The following is a 19202-nucleotide window of genomic DNA, read 5'->3' as shown; positions in this document are numbered from 1 at the left end:
TCCATGAGGGAAGGTTACACATGTGCCCCCAGAACTGAAAGTCCCTGACAGAATGAGCCCATTATAAATATTTGCCTCACATTCACAAATGCCCAGAAACACAGCAAAGAACACAGCAAGTTGATCAGATTGGCCTCTCAGGGACTGGGGGAAGGGAGGTCATTAATTACTTCCTACACTTCAGTAGCATTCATGACTTTCTACAGCAAAAGATATTTGCTGGATCCATTTTTAAGTTAGGACAAAAATGATGAAGTCTACCCTCCTTGAAGGAAATAGGCACAAATGAAATAAAATCAGGCAAGGCTAGGGAGAAGGGAAGTGGAAAAGGGGCATTCTTCCAGCAGCCTTGGCCTCTCCCACCCCGATTTGCTCCCAGTACACAGTCGCAAAATCCAACCCAAACACCATCAAAATATTTATTAAAACCAAAGCAGGAGGGAACAGAGCTGTTAAGAAGGCAAATCAAAGTGCAGATTGGGGGGGTGGGGCACAGCAAGAAGTGGGGAAGGGGCACTTCAAACACCACAGAAGGGGCCCCCTACGGTCCGGGCTGGGGAAGGCCCTCCACCCACCCCTCCTGCCCACCCTGTCAGTGAAGGTCCCCCACTCACCTCTCCCATCTCACATCCATCTTGGGGGGGCAGCTGGGCCCTGCAGTGACCCCCCCCCCCGGGAAGGGGCCACCCCTCCATCCACCCATGGCTGTCAGTCAGTCTGTCTCCCTCCCTCACTCTCCCAATAAATAAATCACTCAGATCTCAGCTCCTTCGGGGTGGGGCAAAAGAACAGCTCAGGGACCCCTGTCCTCACTCAGGGGCATGGGGAGTTGGGGCACTGGCCCCACATCCCTCCTACCCTTTGCTGGTGCCCCAGGCTTGCCAAAGAGGCCTCGATAAATAAATAATGCTCCATTAAAGCTTCGAGTCAGAAAAACCTTTAAGACGACAGAAGTGCTCTTGCTGTCCTGCAAACCAAGCTGGCCAAGGCTTCCCCGCCTGGCCCAGTCAGCATGCAGGCTTCCGGGGGCAAGCAGCCACCCTGGGCCTTGTGGGGCCCTGGGGCCAGGAGACCGAAAGTGCAGTTACAGCCCCCACCATGCGCACACATGAACTCATGCACACACACGTGGACACACTGGGGCATGTTGTCAGTGCATGCACCAATGTGTTCACCTTCATTCCCCGGTACATGCACACACGCTCACACATGCACTCACATAAACGTGCTTACCTGGCATTTCTGCCAGAGGTGCACACCACACTCACCCGTGTACACATGTGTTGGGTGTCGGGTGCATGCACGTACACACCACAAACACAGGATCCTTCTCCTCTTGGCTTGCTCAGCCTCTTGGCAGTAGCCAGACTCCAGAGCTACAAGCTTCTGGAGACAGGGGAAGGTGATATAAATTAAACATTTCCAACCGGGCTGGGAGGACGGCCAGGGGCAGGGGGCTCCAGGGCTGCAGAGACAGAGTGGGCATCTTGGGAGGCCCTGGCACTCCTAAGCCCCGTCAGAAATCCAGGGGGGTGAGGTCCCCAAAGTCACAGTCGAAGAGGTCTCTGATGCCCTCACCCTCGAGGCCAAAGTGGTAGTCGAGGGCCTCATGGGGAGGAGACAGGCTGATGAACTCCTCAGGGAGGAGGCCAGAGAAGTCCTCCCGCACATGTTCCAGGAGCGAGTCGGCCGCCACCAGCGGGGACAGGCGGTCCTCATCCACAGGGGCCCGCAGGCCGCCCATCCGGGACAGCAGCGGTTCTGGGGAGATGGGGGAGCATCACAGGCCGGGGACACCCCAGAAGGGAAGAGAGAAGGGGCTGTCATGCCTTGCCCACCCACTCACCCCAGAGAGGGGCCCTTCACCCACCTTGCTCCAGGCTGAGCAGGGACTGGCCAGGATCTGTGGCAGGAGATGAAGGAGGTGATGGTGGTGGTACTGTGATGGCAGGGACAGCCACCCTGTCCTCCTCCCCAGGAGAAGCCGCTGCCTGGGTTGGGGTCTTTCCGGGGCTGATCCCACCCGAGCTTTCCTCAGGGCACAGGAAAACATCAATGGGGCCTTGTTTGCTCTTAAGGTAGATCTGAAAGGTCTGGGTGGAAAGAAGCAGGCAGGGTAAACTGAGGCTCAGCTGACCACCAGCCCAGCCCAGACTGTCCTGGCCAGACCTAGAGTGTGCCAAACTTACCTCGGAGGAGTCCACGGCTTGGAGTTGAGTCTCGGGAGGGGCCTTGATCACCACAACCATCTGCTCTGCAGGGTCTGCGATGCTACGTAGATCCTGGCAGGTCACGTAAGCCAGGGTTGGTGGAGTCAAGGATATGACCTCTGACCTCTGGGGGCCACCCATCCAGACAGCTCACAAGGCAGAGCCCACATCTGCCTACTCACCTCCCCTACCCCAGGGCCTGGCACATAGTTGATGCTCAAAACCTACCTTATGCCCTGAGTCTCAATTTCCACATTTGTACAACGGGAACCATAAAAAAAACTACCCATTTAATTGCAAGGTGGGGATGATGGCTGCCTGCAATAATTCCATGAAAACACTTAACCATCTCCAGGTCTGGTGTTGGCAATTTATTTTGACCCATGATCTTAGTGTCAATTGGTGGTTGTATCTAAAATTTACAAACACAATTTGAGTTATCAACTTAAAAAATAAAAACAAAAAAGCCTATTCTAATAGTTTTTATTTTTGTCAATAAAAGACCAAAACTAATGTCTCTAAACTTGAAGCTACAACCATGCAATTCAGTGAGTGTACTAAATAAATGTTCAGTATGGCTGGTACTATAGGTCTCCCTGGGTGGCACAAAGGGTTAAGCGCTGGACTACTAACTCGAAAGTTGGTGGTTCAAACCCGCCAAGGGCCACCTCAGAAAACAGGCCTGGCGATCTGTTTCTGGAAGGTCACAGCCTTGAAAAAACCCTATAGAGCAGTTCTACTCTACACGTGGGGTCACCACGAGTTGGAATCAATCGAAGGCAACTAACAACAACAAACACTGGCACTAGTTTATCTTGTTTCAGTCTTCCTCACTTCAGAACTGAATACTATTACCCCTTTTTACAGATGAAGCTGAGGCCCAGAGAGGCAAAGTAACTCATCCAGTGTCACACAGTTATTAAATGGCTGAGCCAGGACTTGAATCCAAAGCCAGAGCCCTCTGTCGAATCCAGGCCCAGGACAGCCACTCTAGGCCCACTTGGGTGGGGCCCCCACCTGCCAGTCCTGCCTTCTGTGCCCTCCAGCCCAAGGATATCGCTGACTGTCGGCATCCTCAGAGAGCAACCGCAGCTGTGTGGTACAGACGTGAATCAGGTGGTCCAGCTGTCGCTCGCTCTCCTGCAGGTGCCGGAGGTCCTGGGTCAGTCCTTCGAGTTGCCCACTGATCCCCACTGCTGTGTGACTGCCCCTGCAGGGAGCCCACAGGGAGGGTTAGCAGCTCCTGGAGCCCTCTGCCCAGAGCTCTGGACCTCAGGACTGAATCTGTTGCTGCCACCGCCTCTATTCCATGAGCCCTAAGCAAACCCTTGCCACCCTCTGGGTCTGGCTCCTCAGATGGGATGCAGCAGAGGGCCGAACCCAAGCTCCAAATCAGATCAGCTGGAGTTTACATCCCGTTCCAAATGTCTGGAAACACATACGTGTCACCCACAAAAAAACTCACTGCCGCCAAGTCAATTACGACTCATAGAGACCCTATAGTTGGAATCGACTTGATGTCAGTGAGGTTTTTTTTATGGGCGACACGTAGGTGTTTCCAGACCATAGGGGAGTAAATACATGAGGACACACATGCTGTGGAATACTACACAGCTGTAAAAAAAGACGAGGCTGCATTAGATGTACGGACACTGAAACATTTCTGAGACATGTTGCCAAGTGAAAAAAATGATGCAGAATGAATGACTTCCCAAAAAGTGAAAAGGCAGATACGTCAGAGAGTAGAGGAGTGACTGAGGATAGGGTAGGAGGAGAAGAATAAAACAAGAATTGACAAGAACAAAAAGTGTACCAGACAAAACTCACTGATGGCAACAGAGGCCATGAGCGGCTACTTGGTGTTATGGGGGTGGGCAATGACTGAGAAAGGGCACAGGGAACATTCTGAGGTGCTGGAAATATTCCTTATCTTGATCCAGACAGTGGTTACCAAAGTACACAAAAATGTAAAAGTACGTTGAGCTAGATACTTAACCAGGTGGCATATGTCTACCCAGCCCTAAGCCTCTGCCCACTCTCCTGTTCAGCTGCTACCTACAGCCACTGGATGTGGTTCTTGGACTTCTTGGCGATAAGCTGGATGCCCTCAAGGACATTGGTGATGTCGTAGATGCGCCGTTTCTGAACCTTCAGCTCCTCAGCTGCCCAGTTCAGGTCGACAACACCGTCGGCTGAGCGGCTCAGCAGGTCCAGGAAGCGTTTGGTGGTCAGATTCAGCGATGTCTCATAGCGTGACTTCTCCCCCGGAGATTTCACGCCTGGGTGGGAGGTCAGGAAAGGCAGGGTCCCTCAGCACTCACCCCGGCCCCCAGCCAGGCTGCATCCCTGGCAATGCAGAGCAGGAGAATGACGTGGGGCAGACGGCTCCTTCCCCTTGGCGAGGCCGAGCAGGGAGGCCCTGTGGCTGCTGCCAACCACAGCATTCCTCTCTGGGCCTGGGCACTCCCCACCCCCCAGGGCCTGGGGAAGCCATGCCAGGCGTCCACTTCAGCTGCCCCTCTGGGCCCCCAGAGGCCTGGCTCAGCCCCAGGCCTGGCAGACCAGAGCTGAGTCTGCAAGCATGTTTGTCTGTCTATGCCCCCAACCCGGGCCTGGCCACAGGAGCCTGCCCCAGCCCGAACTCAGTGGGTACCTTTCCCCGGGTGGCGGCCCCTGCCCCGGCCTGGCCCACTGGTCTCAGCCAGGTACTGATGGTCAGTTTCCAGGTCCAGCCTCCGCTTTACCTGTGGCAAAAACAATGGAAGAAAGATGCCCAGTAACCAGGACAGTGAGGCCACAAGACACCTGGTTGAGGGCTTGGTGCCCCTGGGCTGCCCCCTGCCGCAGTTCCTCTACCGGGATGCCTAAGTGTGTGAGGGGGAGGTCCTAGGGGTTATGCCTGAGAGCCTCAACCCTACCTCATAAGACAGAATGCTCAACTAGAAGGCAGAAGCCCCAAGTTCAAGTCCCAGCTCCACTGCTACCTTGCTGGGGGCCTGTGGTGGTTTTAAAATATGCCTGTAAATCCTTTAATACTCTTCCCTTCAAAAGATGGGGCCCAATTCTTCGCCCTTTAAATGTGGATCAGACTTAGTGACTAGCTTCTAATGAACAGAACGTGATGAAGTGAATTCCTCCTTAGAGGCATTGGCGATTCCTCCTTCTTGCTTGTATTGGATCACTCACTTGAGGGGAAGACAGCTGCCATGTTGTAAGGACGCACAAGTAGCCCTTCGGAGAGGCTCACATGGTGAGGAGCTGAGGCTTCCTCCAACAGCCCGTGAGTGAGCTTGGAAGCAATCTTCCAACCTTAGTCAAGCCTTCAGAAATGAACGCAGCCCAGTTACAACCTCAGGAGAGACTCCAAGCAGAACCACCCAGCTAAGTCGCTCCTGAATTCCTGACTCACAGAAACTGTGTGATAATAAATGTTGTTTAAGCCACTGAGGGCACAGGTCCCCTGGGCAAGTCACCTCTTCGCTCTGGTGAACAGGGCACAGCTGGTGTTCACCAAGTGCTTTGCATACGTTACTGGCTATTTCCTTCAATATGGGTTACTCCTCAACATAAAGAAAACAAAAATCTTCACAACCAGACTAATAAGCAACATCATGATAAATGGAGAAAATATCGAAGTTGTCAAGGATTTCATTTTACTTGGATCCACGATCAACGCCCAAGGAAACAGGAGTCAAGAAAGCAAATGATTTACTGCACTGGGCAAATCTGCTACAAAAGACCTCTCTGAAGTGTTAAAAAGCAAAGAGGTCACCTTGAGGACTAAGATGCACCTGACCCAAGTCATGGTATTTTCAATCACCTCATATGCATGCCAGAACTGGACGATGAATAAGGAAGAACCAAGAATTGATGCCTTTGAATTATGGTGTTGGCAAAGAATACTGAATACACCATAGACTGTTAGAAGAACAAACAAATCTGTCTTGGAAGAAGTACAGCCATAAGAAGTACAGCTCCTTAGAAACAAGGATGGTGAGACTTCATCTCATATACTTTGGACATGTTATCAGGAGGGGCCAGTCCCTGGAGAAGGACATCATGTTTGCTAAAGGAGATGGTCAGTGAAAAAAGAGGAAGACCGTCAATTGGCTGCAACAATGGGCTCAAACATAGCAATGACTGTGAGGATGGAGCACATCGGGCAGTGTTTCATTCTGTTGTACACAGGATCACTACGAGTAGGAAGCAACTCAACGGCACCTAACATGGAACGACAGTATAATAATGGCCTCATTTTATAGATAAGGCAACGGAGGCCCAAGGTCACACAGCCAGAAAATGTCAGAGCCAGGATTCCCCCCAGGGACTGTCTGAGGAAAAGCCCAAGCTCTTAGTCTCTACGTCTTCTGGCCTAGTTCAGACGTTTAACGATCAAGATTGTCCTAGAAGTCCCACAGGCATCTCAAAGGCACCCTGATCCAAACCAGCCTTAACCCTCTCCTCCACCATTCATAGGGTTTTCTTAGCCAGAACCTCAGTCTAGTCCTGCCCACCACCCCCATGACATCCAGTTACCAAGAAATCCTTACCAGCTCCCACCTAGACCATTAGTAGTCTCCCCAGTGGTCCCCCTGCCTCCATCTGCCCCCCACTGCAGCTAGCCTTCAACCTAAAACACAAATCTTATCGTGTTATTGCCCCTGATTAAGACCTTCCTCAGGTTTCCTACTGCCTCAGTGACCTCATCTGCCATTGCTTTTCCAGAACCTCTGAACTCTAGTGTGCTCCTGTCAACTGCCCTCCTAAGCTCCCCTCTGGTACCCAGGCCCTTGCCTACCCTGAGGACCGGTCAATGCCATACCCAAAAATGAGAGGGCAAGCAGATGTCCGTTTCTGGTGGCCACTCTCTAAAGATATCTGGCACAGGGGCCCTGAGAGCAGGGTGAAGACACTCGCTGGTGAAAAATCTGAACCATTCAAACACCCATCCACATCCAACCACTTTTTCCCCACAAATCTTTACCTTCCTGCCTTAGCCCATGCTGGTCCCTCTACCTCAACTGCCCTTGCCTGCCTCCCCCTCCCATCTGTCACACTTACTGTTCCGCCTCTGTGGACAGAGAAGTTTACTGGTCACGTCAGTCTTTCTGATCCTGTAATAGAGATGTCACCTCTTCTCCCTCAAACCCAACCTTTTCCCACATTCTCTCTCTCACTACAAGTTACTGCAGATGTGTCTGTCTCACCCATAAGCCAGGGAGCTCCTCAGAGGCGGGCCCTGGGTCTAAACCATCTCTGTACCCAGTGTCTGGCACGGGGCCTGGGCATCAACAAACGATTGCTGAATGAACCTCTCCGCAGGCTGGCGAGCCGCGACATTCCCCCTCGCACACACATTCATCGACTTGCTCACGCATCCTGGGGAACAGAGAACATACCGAGGGCTGAGTGCCCCCTGGGTACTAAGCCCTGTGCTAAGTAACTGTCTTACACGCATTCCCTCACCAAAGCCCCCAACCACCTTATGGCAGGTGCTATGGCAACCTTGACTCTCTGGGTAGTGCAAATGGTTAGTGCACTGGGTTACTAACTGAAGAGATGGCAGTTCAAGTCCACCCAGAGGTGCCTTGGAAGAAAGTCCTGGCGACCTACTTCCAGAAAACCGGCGAGGGAAAACCCCAGGGAGAACAGCTCTACTCCGACACATGCGGGGTTGTCATGAGTTGGAATCAACTGGATGGCAACTGGTTATGGTAACCTCCCTCCACTTCCAGTGGAGCCTGCGACTCAGGAAGGTCACAGAGCCAGCAAGAGATGGAGGCAGGAGTCTAACCCTGACGGGGTGGCTCAGAGCCCACACCTGGACCCACGCTCTTATCTAAGTCCTGCCTCCGCAGAGACCTGTCCAGATGCTGGGCCCCTTACAAGCCAACCAACGTCCACCCCTTCCCAGCAGTTGGCGTGCTCCTGCCAACTGCTCTTGCCTTCTGCCTGGTACCCAGGCCCCTGTCCGCTCTGAAGGCAGGTCAACGCCACACCCAAAAATGAGAGTGCACGCAGATGTCTGTTTCTGACTGCCACTCTCTAGAGAAACCCAGCATAGGGGCCCTGAGAGCAGGATGAAGACATTCACGTAAAAACAACCACCCACAGGAGAGGGCCACAAAAATCACGGTTTACCAGCCCCTGGAATATCACACAGCTGTCACAAAGGACCAAGGCAGATGGACCCAGAATCCTCTCAGACATGGGCAAGCACAAACATCGTCATAGCATCATATATTTATATAATCCTTTGTGAATTAAAAAACTACCAAACTGTTTTCCTCTGGTTCAGTTTCGACTATTATACACCACTGCATCGCCACTTCTGCATGGGTGACTGAGGGATGTTGGCCTTATCTGTACAGTGTGAATGATATGACGCTTGAGCGAGGAAACAAAGGGAAAAAAGTGAAATTTTAAAGTTTTAGGAAACAAAAGCTCTCATAACTACATAAAAAGCAAGAACAGGCTTAAGGAGAAAAAAAAAAATTACTTTTAGTGAATAGGAGTGGGATCCTGCCCCCTTCAACTTTCTATTCTCCTATGTTTTCTACAATAAGCATATATTTGTAATGGAAAAAAAAAAAAAAGGCACAACAGGGTGGGGGTGGATAAGAAGGGCCGGGGGAATGGCTGAATTGTGCAGAGCCTTGTATGCAGTTGGTACTCAATAAATGCTCACTGGCGCAAAAGCTGAGCCTGTAGCTTGATTCAGGGACTGCCCCAAACAAATGTGCAAAGGGTAGGTGGGAACCTGTGCCCAGGGCTACCCACAGGTGTAAGAGTTGGGGATGTTGGAGGGCAACAGCTGGGCCTGTTTGCAGATTTGGCTCCGGGATGGTGCCAGCCCCGCCCCAGCACAAAAATGCCCACTGGGCCATAAGCACTGTGGGGCAGGGACTCTTTACCTGCTTCTGTGCCTAGCATCTCACGGATGCTCACTAACTCACCAGCTGTTGAATGAATGGAATGCTCAGGGCCCCTGAGGCTGCCCCTGATGGTTGTGGCAGGGTGCTTGTGCCTATGTGTGTATGTGTGTGTCATTTTTCCTCCTCCCAGTCCCTAACAGTTCCTCTGGGCCTGGAGCCCTCAGCCTCTGCTGTCTCTGTACCCCTGCACCTGCTAAGTGCTCGTCAGTCAGCTAAATGGAGACCACTTGCCCAAGCCTCAAGCTGGTACTCTGACAGACACGTCATTTCATTGGAGGGTAGGAGGCAAGCAAGGCTGATCCACCCCAGCCCACACGCACCCCTCCCACTCATTCACAGGCCCATAGGTCCCTATTACTTCCCCAGGCTTCATTCAACCTCTATTAGCATTTCCAAGGCATCCCAGCTTGAACTGCTGGGCTCATCATCCCACCACTCACTAGCTGATCCTGTCTGGGGAAGGCTGTCACATCTCTGTGCCTCAATTTCCCCATCTGTAAAAGGGGAAGGTTGTTGAGAGGGTTAAATGGATTAATTTGGGTAAAGGGCTTGGCACAGAGCCCTGCACACAAAACATTCTCAAAACAATGGTGGCTGCTATTGTTATTATTATTAGCATCTTGGTGATTCCGGAAGGAAGGCAGCACTGGGCATGGGGCCAAGGGGGCTGGGGGAGGCTTTTCCCGGGATGCCTCAGGGACCAGCTGCCACCCACGCCCCTAATGGCAGTTGGGCAGCTTCCACCTCCTTGTCCCAGACCCTGTCTCACCCCTCCTGCTTGCTCTGAGCCCCTCGCCAGACCCCAGCCTTCCTGGCCAGCCCCCGTCTGCCTGCACCCCACCTTCACCCACAGGCTGCGCCAGTCAAACTGGTCTACACGCCCTGCCCTGCAGCACATAGGTTCAAGCTCCAGGCCTCCACTCCCTTCTCCCACTGTAATTCAGACACCCTCTCTGGGCCCCCAGTCTGAACTGATCCTTCCACCTCTTGTTGCTCAGAGAGGCCTTTATCAGATTATCTCCCTGAGAGGTTTTCTCTCCCCTGGCACTGGGGGTCTCCCCCCAGCTCCCAGAGGCCCAGCCCACTCAGTTCTTCCACAGGGGCCTGCCTGATTAATGAGGTTCTATGGCAACCAGGGCCTGAGAGGGTGGAGGGTGGCAGATGGAAGGACAGGCAGAGGGAGGGGATCAGCAGCTGGCCTAGGCGTCTTGCCCCACCCCTGCAGAGAAGGCCTCCCAGCCAGGCGGCCTGTCCCCAGGGGCCTGGAGGGCCAGGCCTGCACCTGGCAGTGGAGCATGGAGGCAGGAAGGATGGTGTCCTCAATGGCGTCCCAACAGTCCAGCCCCAAGGACCACCTCCACCTCCATCCCCACCCCTACATAGCCACAGATTCTGGTCTGGAGCCAGCAGGCCTCGGTTCAAACTCCAGCCCCACCTATGACCAGAGGCAAGTCCCTTCCCCTCTCTGGGCCTCAGTTCCTTCTCCGTCAGATGGACACAGTGACAACACCGAGCTCACACCGTGGTTGTGAGTTTTGGCTGGCTTGAAGTCGGTCAAGGGCTCAGCCAAAGCGCTAGTTGAAACCACGTGGGCCATTATTATCACTGATTCTGACCCGGTGGCTGACCCGAGCGGCTATGGTGAGGAAGCGGAGGCCCAGAGCCTAAAGCAGCATACAAGGACTGGCCCGAGGTCACCCAGCAGCCCGGGGCGGGGCCCGGAGGCCCAACCCAGGCTCTGCACCGCCCAGCGCGGGCGCCTCAGTCCACCCCTCCCCCGGCCCCCGCTGCCTCCTGGCCAAACACTGCGCCCCGCCCGGGTCTGCGCGGGGGGTACAGGCAGGGCGCTTGGCCGGGTGTCCCTGGGGTCCGTACCGGCGGGCGGCCGAGCGAGGGGCGCGGGGCGCTGGGTGTGGGCCGGGGCGCCTGTGGCGTGGCGAAGAGCAGCAGGTCGGCATCGCGGGGGCCGGCGGCGGGAGCGGAGGGGCCGGCGGGGGCCGGCGGGGCGCTGGCGTCCTGCGCCGTGGAGATGATGACGATCTGCGAGGAGTCAAGCAGCCGCAGCGCGCCCGCCCCGAGCAGGGCCTCCAGCGCCGGCGCGCATGGGCCGCCCGCGGGGGCCCCGGCCACGGCCATGGCGTTCACGGCCCGCGCGGCCCGGGTGGCAGGCGGCGGCGGCGGCGCGGACCCATGGCGGCGGGCCGCGGCGAGGGCTCGATCCCGCTCCGGATCCCGCTCCGCCCCCGGCCGCCGCTGCCTGCAAAGTCCCGGCCACTTTTACGCGCCAAATCCTTTTTGCCGCGAAAGAGCCACGAGCCGCAGAACATCGCCACCATTGGCTACCTGGGCTGTGACGGAGGCGGTGACGGTGGCACCCATTGGCTGCTGTGCGCCGGACCGGCGGTGGGGGGCGGGACGAGGAGGCGGTGCGGTGCGGAACAGCCAATCGCAGTACGGGGCGCGCGCAGGCTTTGTCGGGGCGGTGCCAGGCTTGTTCACACTCCCCGCCCCCAGGCCAGACAGCCCCTGGTCGAGGCGTGGTGGCCCCGCCCCCACCCCGTCCCGACACACCCCATCCTGGTGACCCCACCATAATGAAGACATTTAGGGCAGAGTCTCCATTCTAAAGCCGTCACGTGCTGAACCACATCGTCCGCCTGCAGCCCCCACATGACCTCCAGACCCTCAGCCCAGATTTCCAGAAACTGTCTTCTGTTTTCTGAATCCTCAGGCCTACCTTCTAAGCCCCAGCTACATCTCCTCAACTTGCCCCACCTATGCCATTTACTCTCAAATCCTGCCCCTCCCCTGTCCCTTACCCAGCCAGACGCCCAGCAGAAGGGGGCTGCCAGGAAATGGGAAGGGATGTCTGGCCTAATATAGGTCTGGGGCTTTCCTGGGGCTTCTCCGGTGGCCTCGTCTTAGCTGGACAGCCCTGCAGTAGCCAACTCACAGCTTTTGCTTGGACTCAAAAAACCCAGTGCCGTCGGGTCGATTCCGACCCATAACGACAGGCTCAAACATTCATTTATTCAACAGATGTTTTGAGAGCCTGCTCTGTGTCCATCTTTAGTTCAGACTTTGACTCCGGGAGGAGGGGAACAGAGAGATAACAAGAGTTTACAATACAATATGGAGTTTCCAATACTAAAGTAATTCCACCGGTGTTACCTGCCATTGAATTGGGAAACTGCAGGGTCCTGTGCCAGCCCCATGTTCTATTGGGGATCAGACTGTTGTAATCCATAGGTTTTCATTGGCTGATTTTTGGAAGTAGATTCCTAGGCCTTTCTTCCTAGTCAGCCTTAGTCTGGAAGCTCTGCTGAAAACTGTTCAGTGTCATAGCAATACTCAAGCCTCCACTGACAGGAGGGTGGCTGCACACAAAGTGCATTGGCTGGGAATCCCATGTGGAAGGCAAAACTCCAACTTCTTAGACCTCAGCAAAGGATGGAAGTGGGAGTACTGAACATGAAACTGCGTTTAATCCTGAGACCCTGACCCATCTCCACCAACGGTTTCTCCTTGCTCAGATCAGCAGGTTTGACCAAGACCACCCTCTCCTCTGTGCCAGGTCTTGTGACAGTACTGAGGATAGAGATGTGAAAAACTTGATAATTGCTATGAACTTGCCTGCAGTCTGATGGGGGTCACCCACAAGAGAAAAAGTAGCTAGGAGCCCTGATGGTGCAGTGCTTAAGAGTTTGGCTGCTAACCAAAAGGTCAGCAGTTCGAATCCACCAGGAGCTCCTTGGAAACCCTGTGGGGCAGTTCTACTCTGTCCTGTAGGGTTGCTGTGACTTGGAATTGACTTGACAGCCAGGGTTCTCTTTTTGTTTGTTTTTAGGACACAAACAAGATCCCTCCACTTAGTCTAAAGTATCACTTCCTCCAGGGGGCCCTCCAGAGTTGAAGTTACTCACTTCCTGTATTGCCCTAGGCTGCCTCTGTTCCAGCACTGACCACACCACTCAGCTTCTCCATCTGCCTTCCCTACCACCCTGGGAGCTTCAACAGTGCCCCCTCCCCATAATGGCCTGGCCTAGAGCAGCTGCTGAGCTGAGGAGGGTTATGAAAGAAACAGGCTGATGTTGGAGACTGCCAGAATGCAACAAGTAGGTCCTGGTATTCCAAGAGTGGTCATTAGGCTTCAGAACCAGCTGGGGCTCTTGTTAGCTTTGGGCCCTACTGCAACCCAGCCATTTTAGAATCTCTAGGTGCCCATGAATCTATATTTTTAAACAAGCATCCACTCCCATGCCTTTCCAGGTAATTTTTATGCATGATGACATTGGAGAACAAATTGATGTAACTGTATAACTAAAATGTGTGAGGCGGCCTCAGATTATCCCCCTTTGAGAAATCTTCTGGGCCTCAGTGTCCTCGTCTGTAAAATGAGCACATAGACTTTGCCCCAGCTCTTCTGGGGTTGCTAAGAGAATGAAAAGCACAAAGGATCTGAAAGTGTTTTATAGATTGTGAGGTGCTTTGGGAAAACAGCAGAAGTGTCTTCCCTTCTCTCATGAACAATTTGTGAAATTACTTATCAAAAATCCTAGAATGTGTCAGAGCTGGAAGAGCCCACAGAGGTGGGACAACTGAGGCTTATTCAGGCGCAGGGTCCCATGAAGCCAGCCAGGGATAGAATCTGGCCTACACTGGAGTCCCAGCCCTGGGGTCTGCCTGTTCCCCCTTTCTCCCCGGACAGAGAAGCTGAGGGTTAGGTCTCTTCTAAATAACCATCGCAGGTCCTGACAGGAGTTGAGAGAGCCAGGAACATTCCCGTTCCACATAGTTTCCTTTCCCCACATTTTCCCAAATGATCCCGGTTACAGTAATAATATCTGACTTTTGTAAAGTCCTCTCATACTCAATATTCATTCAACAAACAAACTGACTGAGCACCTGTCAAGTGCCAAGCACCTTGCTGGCTGATGGAAAGGGAAGGCATTGCTGGTTTTGCCCCATTTTACTAGGAGAAAACCAAGGTCCAGAGGGAATAGGCTTACCTAGTAGATGAAAACGCCATTTATACAGGCTTGGTGAGGCCAAGGCCACGTTTTTCCCAAAGGCCTGCCCTCCTCCCAAAGGTCCTGCCCCTGTCCAGGTGTTCATCAACCACCCAGGTAGAAGTAGGTGCCTTCCTTCCCACTGCAGTCTCTCTTGTCCTGCTGCAGCAGCCCAGGGCTGGGAACAAAAGGCCAAGCAAAGGCCAGATTTCTCAGTGTGAAATCAAAGAGATAAGGCTTTCTATATTTATTAACACCCGCTTCAAAGCAGAAAAGTCCTGACAGATGGGGCCCCTTGGCTCAGAGTCTGGTGGATCCCGATAAGGCTGTTCCCAATGTCAGCAGTTCTCCTCAGGCTACTAACCTTCCAAGAAATCCATGATTACTGAGAAGACACTTCCATTATGATCTCCTTTCAACTCAATAATCCCATAAGTGAAGCTTGTTTATCCACATTGTGCAGAAGGAAGGTGGCTCAGAGAGGGGCAATCACAGTTCACAGTCACAGCAGAACTGAGATGGGAACCTAGCCTGTTTTACTGGAAAACCCAACATCTGCCCTTCATACTCTGCTACCCTCTGAAAATACTTGGAGAGCCAGGCTCAGGGCTGGCAAGATTATAATGTGTGCCAGTGAAGAGGCATTACGGTGGACAGTGTCTTTGTTAGGTCCCTGGGTGATGTGAACTGTTTGCACTCGACTACTAACCTAAAAGTTGGTGTTTCGAACCCACTCAGTAGTACTATGGGAGAAAGGCCTGGTGATCTGCTTCTATAAAGACCCTGTGGAGCAGTTCTACTCTGTAACACACGGGGTTGCCATGAGTGAGAATCGCCTTGAAGGCAACATGGTTTGGTGGTTTAGTTAGTGGATGCTTACCCCCATCACTGCGTCTACCAATCCTTCAATCTAGAGGAGTCCAAAGGAGTGGATGCTTTGGACTCATAATTCTCCACCTGGAGACAACTTTCCCTTGGTTCTTTCCTACACACAAGAGGCAGGATGGTATGGAGGTGAATGCAAGGGCTTCTAAATCAGGCGGATGTCAGTGGGAATCTTGGTCTGTGTGACCTTTTGACAAGAGAATTCTGAGCCTTGCTCATTCAACCCACAGATACTTATTGTATACCCACTCTGTGTCAGACTGTCTTAGTTATCTAGTGCTGCTATAACAGAAATAAATACCACAAGTGGATGGCTGTAACAAACAGAAATTTATTCTCTCACAGTCTAGGAAGCTAGAAGTCTGAATTCAGGGTGTCAGCTTCAGGGGTAGGTTTTCTCTGTCGGTTCTGGGGGAAGGTCCTTATCATCAATCTTCCCCTGGTCTAGCAGCCTCTCACAGCATGGGCCCTAGGTCCAAAGGACACGCTCCACTCCCGGCACTTCTTTCTTGGTGGCATGAGGCCCCTATCCTCTCTGCTCCCTATCCTCTCTCCTCGCTTCTTTTACATCTCGGAAGAGACTGACTCAAGATAAAACCTAATCCTATAGATTGTGTGGAAACCCTGGTGGTGTAGTGGTTAAGTGCTGCAGCTGCTAACCAAAAGGCTGGCAGTTCAAATCCACCAGGCACTCCCTGGAAACTCTATGGGGGCAGTTCTACTGACCCCTGTAGGGTTGCTATGAGTTGGAATCGAGGAGCAATGTTTTTCTTTTTTGGTAGATTGCATCCTGCCTCATTAACATAACTGCCTCTAATCCTGTCTCATTAACATCATAGAGGTTAGGATTTACAAGGCATAGGAAAATTACATCAGATGACAAAATGGTGGACAATCATACAATACTGGGAATCATGGCCTAGCCAAGTTGACAAACATTTTGCGGGGGAAACAATTCAACCCATAAGACAGACATTGTGCTAGGTCCTGGGAGATAGCTGTAAGCAAAATAGACTTATCTCTGACACCTGGAGCTCACAGTCCAGGGAAAGTCAAAATTATTTCTATGTACCTCCATAATATGCGCCATTAAGAAGTTTGACAAGTGACATAATTTTGAGCCATTTATTCCACGTACATGACATGCCCCCCAAAACATACACTTTTAGCTCAAAAAAAAGAAAAAAAAACTCCAAACATGAATATTCCATGATTACAAGGAGTGCATAACTGGGAGAAATCGTTCTATGGTGACTTAATTTTGGGCACAGAGATGCCCATTGTTGAGTTCTGGCAGAGGGAGGTAGGAAGTTTTGTGTCTGCAACTCCTCGTGTGAGTGATCTCCCATCGCTACACTGAATTCTCTGCTTGACCGACAATTTACTGTCCCCAGAGAGATGTTCTGTCACCATGCCAATTCTCTCTTTCCCATCAGAATGGCAGGATAACACAGTGCCAGGAGCAAGCCTTTGGAGTCAGGTAGACCCCACCTCTGCGGTTTCCTGGCTATGTGACCTTGAGTAAGTCATTTACCCTCTCTAAGAGCTTTGCTTGCCTCACCTGTAGAACAAGGGATAATCCCTCCTTTATAGGATGAAAGGGGTAAATAGGAAAACGAGACACAGCAGAAGTTGCAAACTGGCCCACGTGGTATTTTTTGGCCCACATGGTATTTTTTTCTTAATTATGAATTAGTTTTAAGACCTTAAAATTGGAAACTGCAGTATAAAAATTCAAACACCTGGCAATACCGCCCAGGCCATTATGGTGCTGAGCAGGCGCTATTCCCCATTAGCCAGAGCCTTGATTTTTTTTGACCCTCCAGGCCACCACTCCCTTCCCGGCTCACCTCACTCATTTACTTCACTTGCCCTGCCCTTCCACGTATCTGAGTTTGCAATCCCTGACATACAGTGCCTGGCACAAAGGGAGCACCCAGTAAATGCTAACTACTATTAGCAATATTATTACTAAGAGTCAGCTGCTACCCAGCACAGCCCTCTGCTTTGCCAGGTAACTTAAGGGAAGACACAGATGCAGAAGAGTAGGAAACGTGAGCATTAATGGTAGAACAGGAAAGATGGGGTTTAGTGCCAGGCAACAGCTGCCTGACGGTGTGGCCTTGGCCATGGGCCTGCCCATATGTTTAGTGGGGTTTGGGCCAGAGAGTCCAAGGTGCAGTGAATTTGCATAGGTTTCAGTTCTACAAGCGAGACCTCCCTCCCTGAACTCATGCTCCAGGGACTCACCCAGTGCCACCTCCTTTCTCTGCAACACTCAAACTTCTGAGGAGAGATCATGCTTTCTTTCCAAGGGGAAGGGGGAAAACCAGACATGTTGGCTGTGCCTGCCCTGACCAGGAGGGGGGCCCTAGAGCAGAGGGGCCTGCTAGGTCAGTGAAGGGCTTAAACCACAGGCTTTGCAGCTTTGCCAATGCCTTCCTGTTTGTTATTCAACCTCCCCGTGCCTCTGTTTTTTCCATCTGTAAAATGGGGATAGCCCTGGTGCCTCACTGGTTAAGTGCTCAACTGCTAACCGAAAGTTGGGCAGTCTGAGCTCATCAGCCACTCCACAGGAGAAAGATGTGGCAATCTGCTTCTGTAAAGATTTACAGCCTTGGAAACTGAATGGGGCAGTTCTACTCTGTCCTTTAGGGTTGTCATGAGTTGGAATCGACTCGACAGCAATGGGTTTGTTTTTTATTTTTGGTGTGTGTTGGGGTTGTTAATAATAATACTGTTTACCTGATAAGGTGGGTGTGGCAATTAAATGAGTCATTAAAGTGCTTAGAACAGTGCCTGGCAGAGAGAGAGCACTCAGTAAATGTCTGCTGTTATTAAGAATGAAGGATGGAAGGGAAAAAAAAAAAGAAGAAATCCTTGAAGCAGCTCACTTACATCTCATCTTGATTTTTCCAGAGGAAAAAAGAAAAACTGTCTTGTTAGGATGCAGAACAGGAGTTTTCACAGAGCAATCTCTGTGCTGCCTCCTAAATTCTATGAGGCCCAAGTAGGCACAGACATATGGAGAAAAATGTATCTTTGGAGGGCAATGAAGGGTGTAGATGAGAGAATTCCATAGTCTACTGATTCTAAGACTTAATTTTAACATCTCTGAGATGAAGATGCATTATACCATCAATGGCATGTCCGTTTTGAACTGGTAGCTTTTTTTTTCCCCCCTTCGGAGCTCGAAATAATGGCATATCTCATCTCCAGCGGTGTCTCAGATGATGAAATACGGTGTACAGAAAGTGTCGGGCACAATGCCTGCCCTCTCATAAGCCCTTTGATTATTCTCATCACCTTCGGCATCGCCAGCACATTCGAGGCTGGCCATGGGGCAATCGACTTTTCTTTCTTTTTCTCATTTTCTCGCTGCCACCTGCTGACCTGCATTCGGTTCTCTCTAGGCTTGACAGGCAGAGGCAAATGTGGTCAGAGAGGGATGGGGGCAGCTCAGAACTCAGAGAGGCTTTTATATTAAGATATTCAAAGAGGAGGAGCCACAGTTCTTTCTTTTCTTTTTTTTTTTAGCAACAACAACAAAAAAATCCCTGCTGGAAGCCAGAGTTATATATACGCCAAACAGGCCAGGAAACCCAGCGGGCCTCCTGGAGCTGGCAATGAACCGAAACAGGGGCATTGTGTGGACGCCACTGGCTGGCTAAGGGGGCATTGTTCAGGCCTGGCTCTGTCTGGGAAGAGGGGGCTGGAGGGGGCCAGGGGAGCGTGTTCCCATGACTCCCTGGGGAGCAGCAACAATTGGGGCCAGCTGGAAAGCCAGGCATGCCAGGGGCCCGGTGGGCGGGTGGCTAGCCCTGGAGGGGTCGTGGGCGGCCAAGGGGGGCTGAAGAGACAGGAGGGGGGCAAGGTCAGGGCCTGTTTCTCAGCTGGGGCAAGGCATAAGGAGAAGGAACCTGAGCGTCATTCACTACCGGCTCCCACCTCCAAAGATTTGGGCCAGGCTTGCTGAGTCCTTCTCCAACTTATACCCCAGATCTGCCCACTTCTCCCTGTGTCTGTTCCCCAATCCTTCTCCAGGACCCCATCAACTCTCACCTGGACCATCACCAGGGCTTCCTCACTGGGATGCTTGCTGTCAGCCTGACCCTGACACTCTATTCCCCACATGAGCGAGAAGGATCTTTCCAGAATGTAAA

The 19202-nt window shown here is 52.2% G+C and overlaps 1 protein-coding gene across 1 annotated transcript; it reads right to left on the bottom strand.

Annotated features, from left to right (window-relative positions):
- Positions 1-401: 401 nt before the first annotated feature.
- Positions 402-11412, bottom strand: E2F1 (E2F transcription factor 1). Its single transcript, XM_049869764.1, has 7 exons — positions 11021-11412; positions 4864-4954; positions 4270-4489; positions 3268-3420; positions 2190-2304; positions 1871-2093; positions 402-1761 (listed from the first exon to the last, which is right to left on the bottom strand). The coding sequence occupies exons 1-7, from the start codon at positions 11279-11281 to the stop codon at positions 1517-1519; spliced, it is 1308 nt and encodes a 435-aa protein (XP_049725721.1). The 5' UTR covers positions 11282-11412; the 3' UTR covers positions 402-1516.
- Positions 11413-19202: the final 7790 nt, after the last annotated feature.

Source organism: Elephas maximus, chromosome 25 (genome assembly GCF_024166365.1).
Source record: "Elephas maximus indicus isolate mEleMax1 chromosome 25, mEleMax1 primary haplotype, whole genome shotgun sequence".
In the NCBI taxonomy this organism is placed as follows: domain Eukaryota; kingdom Metazoa; phylum Chordata; class Mammalia; order Proboscidea; family Elephantidae; genus Elephas; species Elephas maximus.
This window is presented reverse-complemented; position numbering and strand designations above follow the sequence as displayed.

Bases quoted from the DNA above. Each gene is read 5' to 3' on its own strand.
- E2F1 (XM_049869764.1), bottom strand. From the start codon at position 11,281: ATGGCCGTGGCCGGGGCCCCCGCGGGCGGCCCATGCGCGCCGGCGCTG. The intron at 3,421-4,269 runs GTAGGTAGCAGC...GGCTCCCTGCAG, and splicing joins AAGAACCACATCCAGTGGCT to GGGCAGTCACACAGCAGTGG. The intron at 2,094-2,189 runs GTAAGTTTGGCA...CTTTCCACCCAG, and splicing joins AAGCCGTGGACTCCTCCGAG to ACCTTTCAGATCTACCTTAA.